General features: G+C 44.1%; 1 protein-coding gene across 1 annotated transcript in view; it reads left to right on the forward strand.

Annotated features, from left to right (window-relative positions):
* Window positions 1-14,997, forward strand: part of LRP5 (LDL receptor related protein 5) — a 367,294-nt gene that overhangs the window by 55,305 nt on the left and 296,992 nt on the right. The window contains exon 2 of the mRNA XM_086957825.1: window positions 1,004-1,397. Coding sequence (XP_086813951.1) covers window positions 1,004-1,397 — 394 coding nt within the window. The remainder of the gene's footprint in view (window positions 1-1,003; window positions 1,398-14,997) is intronic.

Genomic DNA, 14,997 nt, shown 5'->3' on the forward strand with positions numbered 1-14,997 from the left:
AAATCCAGACTCCTCCTCAATCATCTGCACAGAAATCTCATCACACCACACCTCAGGCAGCCCTACTGGCTCCTGATGCTTAAAAGTGCTCAGTTTGAGTTTCTCTCACTCTCACACACACTCACTCACTCGCACACACAATACATGCCCCACCTACCCTACCTGAACAGTCACATCTCCAGACACCTCTGCTCTGCAGGATTCTTATTCGCCCACATCCCACTCATAAACACCAGATCAGGTGGACTGGCATTCTTACATTACTCCTAAAGTGTGGAACGGCCTTCCACTCCACATCAGAGCCTCTTCCACCTCCTCCCTTGTTGAATTCTTCAAGAAGCTGACGACCTGGCTTTTCAAAAAGCCAACCTAGCGAGGCAAGACAACTACTCAGCACCAGGGTAGCCTTGCGGGTGATAATGCCCTTTACAAATACGCACACCATACCATGTCTCTTCTCCCAGGCGCCTTGTTAATGTGCATAGAGGAGCATAGTAAATATAAGATTTCCTTGTATATCTCTCAGGTGGTGACATTATAGGAGTCCGAGGTGTCTTGGAGTAGGTCTAACCTCCTAAATAATCTTTATCTTAAATCCAGCGTGCTACAAAAAAAAAATCTAAAACTTAGTTTTGCAGGCGCCCTAATCATGGCACCTGAACAGCAAAGCTTCAGTTTCTTCAGAGGAGCTGCGTTGCTGATATTGCATCTGAAGGCACTGAGATCTCCGTCTGCCTGCTGGAGATCTCGGACTTTGGTGGGCTTTAGTCTACCAGGCCAGCCAAGTACATCCCTCCTTTGCCCTGATGGAAAGGAGTTCTCCTCTTTAAGGGCTGTTTTATTGTTGTTTTAGTCTATTTTTTGGTATAACTTATTCTTATCCCGTAGATATCCATCTGCTCCAGGAATTGTTTTACGTTTGACCATGTAGATCACAAAGTCATTTAGTTGGTTTTTTAATGTTGTACCCTACTTATCTGTGTACTTTTTTTTTCATTCGCAGCTTCCCCCCTCTTACTGTTTGCAAACCGCCGAGATGTGCGGCTGGTGGATGCTGGTATCACAAAGGCAGATTCTACCATTGTAGTCAGCGGTCTAGAGGATGCAGCCGCTGTGGATTTCCAATACTCGGAGAGCATCATCTATTGGACTGATGTGAGCGAAGAGGCCATCAAGCAGACTTATTTCAACAGGAGTGAGAGCACACAGGATGTCCTCATCTCTGGCCTTGTGTCCCCAGATGGCCTGGCCTGTGACTGGATTGGGAAGAAACTCTATTGGACAGACTCGGAAACCAATAGGATTGAAGTTGCAAATCTGGATGGGACAGCCAGAAAAGTGCTTTTTTGGCAAGACTTGGACCAGCCCCGGGCTATAGCGCTAGATCCGGCTCATGGGTGAGTACATCAGAGAATTATTTCTACCTGTCTGATGTGTCACTGTTACTTAGGGGCTGTATTTATAGATGGATGCTGTGTCCCTATATACTAAAGTACTTTATCGATAGTCTGCTTGACAGACATTATCATCACTGTGCACATTTTGAGCAAAAACCACATAGAAAGTTTAAGATGTAGTTTCAAATAAAATAGATTGTGTATTTTTGGAAGACTATTGTTTTAACTTTTTCCATAATCTTTTATTTGATTAATAGTCTCAGGAGACATTTTAGATGTTGTTATTAGGAATCCATTTTATTCTTTTGAAATATAAATGTTATTGAAAAGACATTTGAAATTAATTAGGATGGGCGTTTTTGCGTCTGTTTAAATGTAGTGATTGGTTGCTCTTAAAGGATCAGGAAAAGGGATCTGTAGAAGACTAGCACGTCAGTTGAGAGGTTTCAGAATTTGGGCTGGTAATGGATAGAGCTCTTGTGTTTTAATGGTGAATTGTTTGGAGATGGCGAAAAGTGGAGATTGGACTCTGTACCCCGTGAGTCTAAATGTGTACACTCGGAGGCAGGGAAATGGCAAAAGACCAATAGAGTATAAAGTCTGTAATTCTCACAAAGCTCGCTCTTTGCATGGGTTTTTTACATTGTTCATGTCATAAATGGAAATTTGGGAGTGTGGGCTTTTTGATTGGCTATATTTTTTTCAAACTGCAGTTATGCTTCATTTAGCACAGTGAAACGTGTCATTACCTTGTGGGGACAATCTAGAAACTGGCCACTGTTGAATTTCTGAATGATCTCTGTAGTCTGTTGTAGGGAAAACGGACTATACAACACTTTGTGTGCAAAGTACCTGCTAGGCAAATACCTATTGTGGGCTTACCAAGAACTTACAGTGGGCTTAGAGTCTGTGCATTGCCTACTTTTGGCGGGCTTTATTGTCAATCTAATTTCCTTGCTTCTTATTTGATCACTTTCCTTGTCTATCTTGAGTTTGTTCCTCCCCTGCATACACTTCTGGGTTATAGTGCACTTTACAAATCTGCATAACCTACCTCTTTGCCATCCTTTTGAGTGGTTGACTTCCAGTGCTCACATTTAGGGAACTTTTTTTTCTTTTTGGTTAAGCACTCAACAACTTGTAGACACCCCCACCCACAACGCCGGACACACGCTTGACCCTATCTTCACCTCCAGCAAACACATCTCCTTCAATCACACCACAGCTCTCCATTGGACGGACCACAGCTGCGTTCACTTCATCTACAAAAAGTCCACAACCCACAACCCCCCGCAACCTATTCCTCGAAGAAATTAAAACAAAATCACCACCGAACAACTCTTCACACCGCTTCAACAAAACCCCCCCCCCCACCAAATCATCGGACCCAAACCAAGCAGCCACTAACCTCACAAAATGGATCACCCACAGCGCAGACAAACTGGCACCCTTAAAAAAAACATCTAATCAAGCAAGGTAGCAAAAAAGCCCCCTGGTTTAACGATGAACTTAAGAAATCCAAGAAGCTCTGTCGTACTCACGAGAAAACCTGGAGAAAAAACCCTCTACTGATAACCTAGCCACCTTCAAAAACGCCACCCGCAAACACCACCAACTAATCCGATCCACCAAGAAATCAGCATTCAACGATCGACTTGACAACAATGCCCAAAACAGCAAGGAACTATTCAACATTGTCAAAGAATTTACTAACCCCACCGCCGGCACCAACGACATTTCCCCCTCCCAAGACCTCTGCGACTCTCTATCCTCATTCTTCCACAACAAAATCGCCGAAATACATAACAGCTTTGAAAACCAGTCTGAAGACAAGTCCACTCCACCCATCTCCGAACAAACACCGCACTTTAACAACCTTTGCGCCTGGAACCCAATCACCAATGAAGACACCATCCGCCTGATGAACTCCATCCACTCAGGATCGCCAACCGACCCATGTCCCCACTATATTTTTAACAAAGCAGGCTCCATCATCGCACCCCATCTCCGCAATGTCATCAACTGTTCTTTCAACTCCGCTACCTTCCCGGGAACCTGGAAACATGCCAAACTCAGCGCCCTTCTGAAGAAACCCACAGCAGACCCCACCGAACTTAAGAACTACCGCCCCATCTCGCTACTCCCATTCCCCGCCAAAGTCATTGAAAAAGGCGTCAACAGTCAACTCGCTGCCTTCCTCGAATCCAACAAATCCCTCGACCCTTCACAATCCGGTTTCCGAGCCAAATACAGCACCGAAACCGCCCTCATCGCAGCAACTGACGACATCCGAACACTACTGGACAACGGAGAAACAGCTGCCCTCATCTTACTTGACCTCTCCGCAGCCTTCGACACATGCTGTCATAGCACCCTCATACAACGCCTCAGCAACGTTGGAATACAAGGAAAAGCATTGGAATGGATCATTTCGTTCCTTGCCCGAAGAACCCAGCGAGTCCGCCTCCCCTCCCTTCAAATCAGAGGCCACCGAAGTCATCTGCGGCATACCGCAAGGATCATCGCGCAGTCCCACCCTCTTCAACGTATACATGAGTCCCCTCGCATCCATCGCACGCCAACACAACCTCAACATCATCTCCTACGCAGATGACACCCAGCTGATCCTCTCCCTCACCAAAGACCCAAACACCGCCAAAACCAACTTACACGAAGGAATGAAAGAAGTAGCCGTGTGGATGAAGAATAGCTGTTTAAAACTAAACTCTGACAAAACGGAAGTCCTCATCTTAGGGTCATCCCCCTCTGCCTGTGGCAACTCATGGTGGCCACCGGCCCTGGGAACCGCACCCATACCTACGGACCACGCACGCAACCTGGGCTTCATCCTGGACTCCTCCTTCTCGATGACCAAACAAGTCAACGCCGTCTCATCATCCTGCTTCAACATTCTACGCATGCTTAAAAAAATCTTCCGATGGATCCCCACCGAAACAAGATAGACGGTCACCCACGCACTGGTCACAAGCCGACTGGACTACGGAAACACCCTTTATGCAGGAACCACAGCCAAACTACAGAAAAAACTCCAACACATCCAAAACGCCTCAGCCAGACTCATATTGGACATCCCCCGACAAGCTCACATTTCCGGCCACCTGAAAGACCTCCATTGGCTCCCTGTCAACAAGAGAATAACGTTCCGTCTCCTCACCCACGCACACAAAGCCCTCTACGACCTAGGTCCCGAGTGCCTCAACGCGCGTCTATCCTTCTATTCCCGCCAGCTACGATCGTCCAATCAAGCCCTCGCCGCAATTCCGCGCATTCACAGATCCACCATGGGAGGAAGATCCTTCTCCTACTTAGCGGCCAAAACCTGGAACTCTCTCCCAACCCACCTCCGCCTTACACTACCTCTCCTTCAGAAAGCAACTAAAAACTTGGATATTCGATAAGTAAAACACCTCCCTCCAGCGCCTTGAGACCCTCTGGGTGAGTAGTGCGCTATACAAATTTTGGAACTTGAACTTGAACTATGCACTGCTAATTGCCCCACATATTACATCACTTATGACATATTTTATAACATCATTATTTTCAACACTGTGCATTGTGAGGGTGTGAATTTCAGTTACCTTAGGGCACAAGTTGAAGATAATTGAGATAACTTTAAATCATGAATCTCAGTGTTTTTTAGAGTTTAAAACGCTGTGTTACTGAAAGTTGTGAGAGCACATTCTTTGGCTATGCATGAGGATCGCCTTGCCTCCTCCTGCTCTCTGTTGGATTGTCCTGATACGGCAATGCATATAGTGAAGGCATGACTCCAAGGGACGTTTTCTGGCCCATGACCATGCCAGGACAGCAGGAGGAGCAGAAGCATTGACTGTAGTATGTTCCATAGTTGGGAAACCTATGCTACTAATGTGGAACTGCTCTTGACCGTGCCTAGAAGTGATGGAGCAAGAGACGTTACTCCGGATTCTATCAGAGAGTTGTCGTGCAAGATTTCCTTTTAAGTTATGCATCTCTTTAGATAGAAAGAGCCAGGCGAGTGCCCTGAAAGGATAGCGCCTCTGGTATACATGTCCTGAAACTAATACTCAGGATATAAGAATTGAATGTCATTGCAGGTTTTATCCTGTTTAGTGTTTGGGAAGTCTGGTGCACGAGGGGCGTCTTGAAACTTGTATGACGTTCCCTCCGTGGAGCTGACAGTTGTACAGTCAGACTGGTTTCTAGCACTTTCTGGCCTCCACACTGCATTCAAGTAGAGACGCGCATTCTCTTTGTTCGCGTTTGTATTATTTACAAAGCCCTATGATATCAAACACCGATGTGTTTAGCATCCAGTCTGCATTTTGAGAAGATTTGCAGGTCTTTCCTTATTATTTAGGCTTTGATCTTGAGTATACCTGAAAAAAACGAAAGCAACCTATTTATAGCCAGGTCATCTCAAGACATGTTGTTAGAAAAAGTCCCCAAGTCAACAATACCTTTTTTCATAAAGATTTGTTTTTAAGCATCCATGCTTTGTTCTACTTTGTTTGGGTCAAGGAGTCGTTTTCTTCTGTTACTTGTGGTTATTGAATAGTTTTTTTCCTTCTGAGAATTTGTAGGTTGGTGCTTTGATTTGCCTAGTTATCATTACTGTATGACTGTATGGTCCGCTGGTACTCTATTTGAGCAAGATGTAAACTCTGTTCAATAAAAAAAAACTATAAACTGTAAAAGATTACCCTGGGCCAAATTAAGAAAGTATTATTTTCCCACGGGGTTACTTACAAGTTTGGACTTTCTTGAAATTCCCTATAAATTCCAGGAGTACTTTTTGAAATCTGTTACTGTCACAGTTTCCCACGAGTGCTCATTTTTTGAGTGTGTGACACATTGCTGCATTTCCACCCATGAACTATTATTATTTTCTCCTTTTATTTGTTTCTCTTTGTCCAACACTTTTTAATCGCGGAAAAACTCTTTCCTCTAATCCTTCACCAATTATGACTGTATTCCTATCACTTTCCAATCTGAAAACAGAATTACTCCTGTTGTTTTCAATTCAACTGTGGCCATTTTGAGCAGGGGAAGGTTTTCTGGTTACTCACAAATTTGAGAGTGTGGGTGTTTATATTCTTGCAGGCGCCACAGTTCTTTAATTTTCACACCTCTCGGGGAGATTTACTTGAACTTGAAATATGCTATACAGTTCGACATTTATTTCATATAGATGCGCCCATTTATGGGAGCCGATTTGATATTTTTGGAGAACTAACTTGAATTTGCATGTAAAAGTCACTTGGGGGTCGAAGTAGCTATGAGAATGAGGCTTGCTGAAATCCTTTCCTGCCTGGCAAGCCTCTTACTTGCAATAGTAGGAAGTTTGTGCAGCCCTCATCACTTTTTCCCGATTTATAGGAATAGGGTCTCTAGTCTGATATGCAAATCAAATATTTGGGGTTTCTTGAAGCAAGTGTGGATGCAATTTTGCCAACGAGCCTTTAAGTGGATTCCTCAGGCTACTACAATATAGATATCCTGGGGATTCTGGGTTTTGGACCATGGCGGATATGAAGGTCGGCAGAATTTGTACCATGACCTAGTCATTGCGATTCATGATCACAAACCAGTTAATTTTCAAAGCTCAGTAAGAAGATGGTTCGGGGAATATATGGTGTACTAATCTAAGCGTAGGCTCAAGCTTCAATACTATTCATTTTCAACTCTCTGGAATCTCATTCATTTTTAGCCTGATTTTGAGACCAGGGAAATTGAGGGCAGGGGAAGTACGAGAGGGTGATCCTTTTGTTAAAGGGCACGAACCCATGATCTGCTTATATTTATCCCAATGGTTGGCTTATTGGTCCAGTAGAGTTAACTTTTTGGGTCTGGCCAATCAACGTTGCAAGAGGACCTTGAAGGTGTTATGGGGCCCCCTCCTTATACAGTAATGAGGAAAAGGTAAAAAGATTTGAAGTTGGATATTTCCCTCGTTTGAAAAGTGCTGTGTGTGGTGAAATGACTATAGTAGCTCAGCATAGGCGTACATTAACGTTGAAGTTTTTGTGTGTGTATTTTGTAGAGTTTTTATATTGTTTGTATTAACGCGTAGTAAATACTAATACATTATTTGTACTATGATAGCTTGGTGTCCTTGGTGATATCCTTGGTGTTTATTGTTTTCCCGGTGCTACGAGTTGCAAGCAATGCATTTCAAGGATTTTAGAAATTCAACATAATTTGGGGGCCTTTTAAATGCTAGGCACGCCAGCCCGATTGAGAAATTATAGATGTATTCCTAATAGAGAATGTTATTGTTAACTTTGATAACCATCTCTCAAATTATTAGTGAGGATACCAGGCCTCCCCTATGGATGCCATCCGTTCTGGACATTGTGTAGCTTCAGAAATCTTTTTATGTGGAGTCTGGTGTAGATTGCATTGGCATAGCTATAAAAAGGTTAAATTGCAAGAGATTTGTTCACAAATTACATGCAGACTGGGTTTCATTAAAAGGTTTTATTAGAGTTACAAGAAGTATTAGAGCACGTACTCTAAGGTCCTAGTATTATTGTTTGTTACATTATTTCATCGTCTGCAGGATCCTATTGGACATCTATGTGTTAAACAATACATGTCCAGAAGAATGCCTTCCAGAATTAGCGTTTCTTTGATGATTTTTTCCATGGTGAGAAGTTATTCCTATCTGCCTGCTCCCACACATAATGCACCAGGGAGTTTAAAAGATGGAGTTGTAATTGTTGCAATTACAATTCCATCTTTTAAACTCGAGTTACTTATTCCAAAAGGAAAAAGTAGTATAAGGGCTATATCTGTGCAATGCTGCAGTGAAGATCATTGACTGCTCATATAATGGATGACGATTGTTCCATATTTTGTTGGCTCTAAACAATTCGATGACTGATGATTGTTGCTATGTTAGATATCACCGATTGTATATCTCAATATGACAAAGTTCCATGGGTTATTTCCATGGAAATTTAATACGTTGGCAAAGGAGTTTTGTAGGCAAGAAGCTTTTTAATTGTCATATAAATAAAAGCACTCGAAAATTGGAAGTAACATGCAGTAGTATCTACTTATGAATGGAATCTTGGAAATCTAACGTGAGGAATTCCAAGAGAGGACTCTGTAGTGTGCGGATGAACTTTCATATTCTGCTTTATCTTGGTCAGCCTAGGCCAATATTCTTGGACAGACATCAACTGGGTTTCCGTCCTTCATCCAGCATTGAGTAATTTATTTTTGTGTGAAATTTGAATAATACTTGTTATTTAGTCATATTCTATGAAGTGTGCACCATAATTCTTTTGGGTTTAAATTTTTTTTTAAGACTGGTTTAGTTCCTATCCTGACTTTTTTTTTTTTTTTTTTTTAGTACGTAAAATAGACATATTGCCCATCTTTCTTTCACACTTTCTCACCTATAAACCTGCGTCCCATAGCATGATAACAGCACTGTGGTGGTTCACACACCCAACATGGAAATACTTCCCACATCGGCTCAAAGCAAACCCAACATCCTTTCACACACCTCACACAATGTAGAGTGCAATCCGTGTGGGCAACTGCTTCAGAATCCCACTCTGGCCGTCTTTGAATGCTCTTGAAATTCTTTTGTTAAACTTTACCGTTGTGAGATGAAAGACGTGCTTTCAGTGGGTCGGCCATCTTGCAGCTGTAAGCAGTAATTGTATTTGCTCATAAAGCTCGGCTAATAAATGGACAGAAGTGCCGGTGTTGCAGACGCTGGCACAATACTATGATGTGAACCCCTCTAGTGGTTTGTACAGTCGCTGGACACGGTCTCAATCCCAGTGCTAACTTCTGGTCCTTCAGACATGCACATGTCGCCACACGTTGTACACGGTGTGTTGCTGAGTGCTTCACCTCCCAGTCCTACCAAGTACCACGCATCAAGCGTGACGCGAACGCATTTCAGTGTGGTGTTCTCGCATCACCGCACTGAAATGCATTGTCACGCATTTTTGCCACTGACCTAACAGCGCTGAAACTGGCTGCCTTAGCCTACGCTAGGTGCTAGCGCGCTCGCTGGCGCCTCTGACTCCTGTATGCTGTGCGCCCGGCCCGGTCCGCAGCAAACTTCACTTGCCAGCAGGTTTAGTATGTAACGGTTAAAGATCCGACCTGCACTGCTCTCAGTGCTACAATGTTACATTTGATCTGCCCTGCTGCCTGGAGACCCGGGCGGGGCCTGCCCGCCGCCTGGCTGCTGCAGTTAACGTTATGTGGCAACGTGGCCATGGCACCATGTGGGGACGCGTCGTCACGTCCTGCTGACAGGGTGCGCGCCAAGAGTTACATTTTGTAATTAAATTATGGACGTGGAGGCCGGCTGCTCAATGGTTAGCGCAGCGGGCGGCACCGGAATCATGGTGCTTAGCTGCCTTGCAACACCGAACACCGCTGATTGCACGGCCGGGCCGGCCGGCCCGCACTGTGGGGCAGAATAATTTTATGGCTGCAGTGCTGTTGAATACTTATTTTCGAGCTGGGGGCTTGGCCAGGCCGAGTGAGAGTGCTGAAGATAGGCTGCCCTGCAGTGTGTGATCCCGCGACAGCCCCAACCCCACCGGCCTTCTTGTGAACTTGCATTTCAGGTACCGTTATGGCAACACTATAATTATGGCAGACTCACGGCTGCTCTCACGCCGGCGTCTAATGCAACTGAACCCAACTGCACCTCGCAATGGCAGGCATGTGCGCAGCTGATGTTCAGGGCTGAGAAGAATCAAGATTGCAAGGGGATACAAACAAACTGGTCGGCAAATGTCCACTCACAAGATTGCAGCTGCAGTGGGCCTGCCAATTGCCTTGCGCCAGTCCTGTAGCCACAGCTCGCACTAACAGCTACCGGCACCACCATCCACGTGTGAGTAGTGCAGAGAGGATGTTAGGCCTCATCTGCCCTCTTGCATCTAGTCACGTTTGGGCTCTTTGTAGTCCAATCCCTTGCCAGTGGTGGCACACTTGGGAGAGCCAGTCTGCCTTCAGCTGACACACATCATCTTTCAAGCAGCGGCCACTGCAGTTACCGTGACTTCACTGGAGCCTGACAGCAACACTGAAAAACAGCCTGCAGTGTAGCATGACACTCCAGAGCAGCACACAAACTATGTCTCTTGGTGCACTGCAGCATGTGATTTTCTACTGACTCAGCCTTCCCTGTCGGTCATTTCTGGTTGGCACAGGTGAGTCAAGCAGTAATGGGGGCAGTGTCAGAGCGTGAGCCATAGGCGGGGTTAAAACTGACATTATTCTGTATGTATTTTCGTTAGTGTTTCACCTTCACTTATCTAAAGCACGCACCTTAATTAAAAGATAAATGCAAGTTCAAGTAATCCGTGAGAAATACACTCTGATATTGTGAAACCTCACGTGGTTAATTCAGTCTCCCTGCAGATGTCTGTCTGTTTTTAAGGAGAGAGAAATAATTGAATCCTGCTTGGCGCAGCAGGGCATAGTGACTTGCCTATTAATGCTATGACATCCCCTGCTCCTGCGACTGAGAAAGCAGTCCTCCACCACTCCGGAAGTAGTGTCGTGTCTGCTGCACGTGTGCGATGATTTCTCGGTTATGGTAACCTTCCTCGCGCAGCATACGTGCCTGCGCCCTCGGCCCCCACCCGATACCAGTTGGAAGAACATCATGGAATGTCTGTGTGTGTTTGTTCTGGCCCGACAAAGGCTATTTTGTTTTCTTTTCTGAGTATTGTGTCTGCAAAACCCGATTTACTTCCTGCTGCTAACAGACCCTCCTTGGAAGGTGGCTTTCTCTCTGTGCCAATTAATCTAGCAGTCTGCGTGTTAACCGCCTCTTCACGTAACTGTCTCTTGGAGCTGGGCGTGGCCTCAGAGGTGTGTCCAGGACGTGAAACGAGCCTGGGTTACACACGTTAGCACCCTATCAAGGGTGGCCTCTTTTTTTTGTAGCGGCAAAGCTTCTGGAAGCTGGTCATTGTGCATAATTTAATGACGGTGGTGGGTGATGCCGTGTTCGGCTGGCAAAACGGACTTCTCTCCAGGCGGCATAGGCCCATGTATGCCAGTTTACAGTGAATGCAACATACAAGTAGTGTCTTCGTTGTGAGATCCTATAATGCCATCAAGGGTTTTCTTCTGATGGGATAATAAAATCTGAGGCCGAAGGGCGAGGGGTTGTTAAATGTCACCAGAATTTCGTCATGACATTGTTAGACCAGGTGACACAGGATATCTTTTTATGAATTTCATATCCCACACGTTTCAAATAACAACATTTCGGTAAGCTTTCGATTGGTTGAAGTTGAGATGAACAAAAAAAAATCCCACCAACCCAGGCACTTTTATCCAGCGCATTGCCTTTATCTGTTGCGAAGTGCTTACAGAAATGAGAACCCTATTTATAGTTTTCCATTTCTTCGTAAAGTTGCTTTGCAGTGCCATACTGCAGAATAACAGTGAAGAATTATCCTAGACATTTGTACTTAAATATTCAGGTTTCCTTGGAAATGCACCGTTGCCAGTATGGCTGCAGACCATTTCTGCTTGCATGCCATGGCACCCACTTTCCAGGGTCTGTTCCTAATTATAGATGAACATTAGCATACTTCCACTGACCTCATATGGCAACTAACTGGCAACGTTTGAGCCCTTGACAGTTTGCTACAAATCTACAACAGCCTGAAATTCTTTCTACTAAATTAGCCACTCCAGTGTGGGGAACAAACTTGAAAACCAACAAATGCCAATGAGGCTTTCGAAGCCAGTTGTATGATGCTTATTGCAGAGTGTGTGTAGTAGCTGATAAGTGTTGCAGGTCCATCCTTCCAATGGATGCAGAGGAAGTCCCAGCCATCCCCGAGGCAGCTAAAAGGTTAAAGGTGACAGATGCCAGCTGCCGTTGAGACTGTAGCAGTAGTCTGCTTTGCAGGACTGCTATCCTTTAACATTAACCCAAGGACTTTGCGAATACAGAGATGGATAGTTGGGCATCCAGGCATGGTGCCTGGGCATGGTGTACACTGGTGCCATAGCACTGGTGCATGTCAGAGCCTTTTTTATTATGGTCTTGCTTGACAGTACAACTGTCACCAGACAGTTCTGTGAAAACCTCCAGTAGAGGGGCTATGACTCCCTCCACCCACATGTTGAATGCCAGGAGTACATTTATTGATTGGGCAGAAGTTGTGTGATTCCACAAATTAGAGTTTGCCCTCACCATAGATGTGATCATTTGGTTCATTTATCCAGCTACCTGGTTTTAAACTTTAAGGTAAACACACGTCATTGTAATGCCATTAAAGTGTTTTAGATATCTATGAGTTTATGGTGTTTTTATCTGGCAGCAGCACAGATAGGAGAAGGCAGTCATTAACATGCTGCGTTGTTTTTTTTGTGGTCCGGCTTTGCAGTGCATTCATAAAGAAGCTCAACACATTGGCTTTACTGAGGCTTGTTTCAAACTCTGGTGCTTTGGAGCCCTCAAGCCTCAAAGCCTTTTTTTGAAGGATCTTTAACTTCCTGACACCTGGTGCGCACTTTAAAGACCTTTCTTGGGCGTGCCCCTAGCCCTCGAGAACATTGGAGCGCATAGCGTCCGTGCACCTCGAAGCGCTAGGGCTTTTAGAGCCTCTTGAAAACGGAGGCATTCGGCAGCAGTGTTAAGGGTAGCGACTGGGGAATATGTGACGGGGAATCCTTGGACTCTCTATCCATATACGATGCTGTACAACTAAGCACTCCGAAGAGGTCTTAAGGCTACGTATGGCGCGTTACAAAACAGCGAAATAAATGAAGTTTGAACGTGCTAGTCCCTTTGGACTGCAGGTCCCGTCTCCTTTTCATTGGCTTTTGTTTACTTTCAGGCCTAGCATCGAAGTAGCAGCTGTAGATAACTAACTGCTGCACTCAACTGACCCGTTGTCCTTAAACCCCCCCCCCCCCCCCTCGTGCACACCCTCTATGGGCCCTGTACGTCTTATGCCAAACTCCCAGATGTCTTCACTGTCTCTGCCGATTTCTTTAATTAACTCTCGCTTGCACAACCAAACCTAATGAGATTTGTTCTACTCGCCAACGTAAACAGACACCCCTTTTCATCATTCGCCTCTCTTTGGTTATTTTGGACGTTTTTTTGGTTGGCCATGCCAGTAGACAGTAATTAGGCCCCTGCAAGGTAAATAGCTCCACCCTCCCTTCCCCTGGACAGCCGGCATGTTTTCCTGTTTTCTTGTGATTGTTGACTTACTTCGATTCCAGCGGCGCTTCAATCTTAGCCCGGCATGTCAGAAGGAACATTACGTGTGTTTATTGCAGAAATCCAGCTTTTCCACCAACTGGGGTGTTCGAAGCATTGGTGTGTAATGTAGGATTTCATTTTATTTCTTTCTGGCGACAGAGGTTTGGGAATTAATCTTTAGGGAGGGAGAGAGGGTCGCATTTTTGGGCAGATGCCACAACACTGAACAGGATTTCCCCTCTCAGAAATAAGCCCCATCTACCATTGTGTGACCATTGTTAAGTTTTCCAGTGTCATATGTGTCTTAACCGACCTACACCTGGTTGCTGTTTCTTGTGTGTGTAACATGTCCATGCACAGTTTTACCAAATATTAATAAATGCCAAAAGTTTGGTATTAAACATACAGTAAAAGAACCTTTATATATGCCAGAATGTTAGGCTACAGCATATGTGTGACAATTTCTCTGTCATTGTTTAGCCTTAAGGATTTAACAATTATAAGGCCGATTTATTAGTCCACATCTTTCTTCCCAGATTAATTCTGTACAGCGATATCTTTGTGTATAGCCAGCAAGATTCGTTGTCATCTATCGATAAAGAGTGGAGCACAACGCAAGTGGATTTCAAGAACAACTAATCTACTTCTTGTCCACTTGTACATTGTTGATTGATTTCCATTGTTTTTAAAATTGTACCCTTCAAGATGAAAACTTTACATAAAGTGACATTTCTATAAAATCTATTTCCTGTGTAGCTTTTCCTTTGTGAGTATTTACCACTGTGTCAAAATTGAAAGTGACAAATTAGATGAATAACCAGTTTTAATTGAATTACGTTGGTCCTAAGTTTTTACAGCACAGATTGATCAACCTCCTGTTACTTAGTTATCTTCAAATGAATTCCCTTGTTGGCAATTTTTTCTATATCGAATTCTAGCCCAAGCTCGCAAGGGTATATTGGGTCACCCACCTCAAATATAATTGTTTAGAAATTGCATGTTAAATGCATCAAGTTTTCTACATGCTAAACACATTTCTTATGATTTGATATGTTAAATACGTTCCTAGTGGAATTTTGACCTACTATGATTTGTTCCCAAATTTTGATTGAAGAAAAGAGGTGTCAAATCTTTCACAGTGAAAAGATTTTAGAAGTGGAATGAAATTCACGATGAACCTTACATTTATTTAGTAAACTACCGAAGACAAGACTTTTTATGTATTAAACCTTTCTGTCACTTTGTTAGCTTCTGTACTTTAATCTTTTACAGCCCTTCGAGACCTTGATGGGATTAAGTACATTTTAAAGGTGTGGCAAATCACCAATGAGTGCTCTGATGATAGAGGAAGGAACGAGTCTCAATGACAAGTTTTTT

The sequence above is a fragment of the Lissotriton vulgaris genome, chromosome 2_1 (assembly GCF_964263255.1).
Source record: "Lissotriton vulgaris chromosome 2_1, aLisVul1.2, whole genome shotgun sequence".
Lineage (NCBI taxonomy): Eukaryota > Metazoa > Chordata > Amphibia > Caudata > Salamandridae > Lissotriton > Lissotriton vulgaris.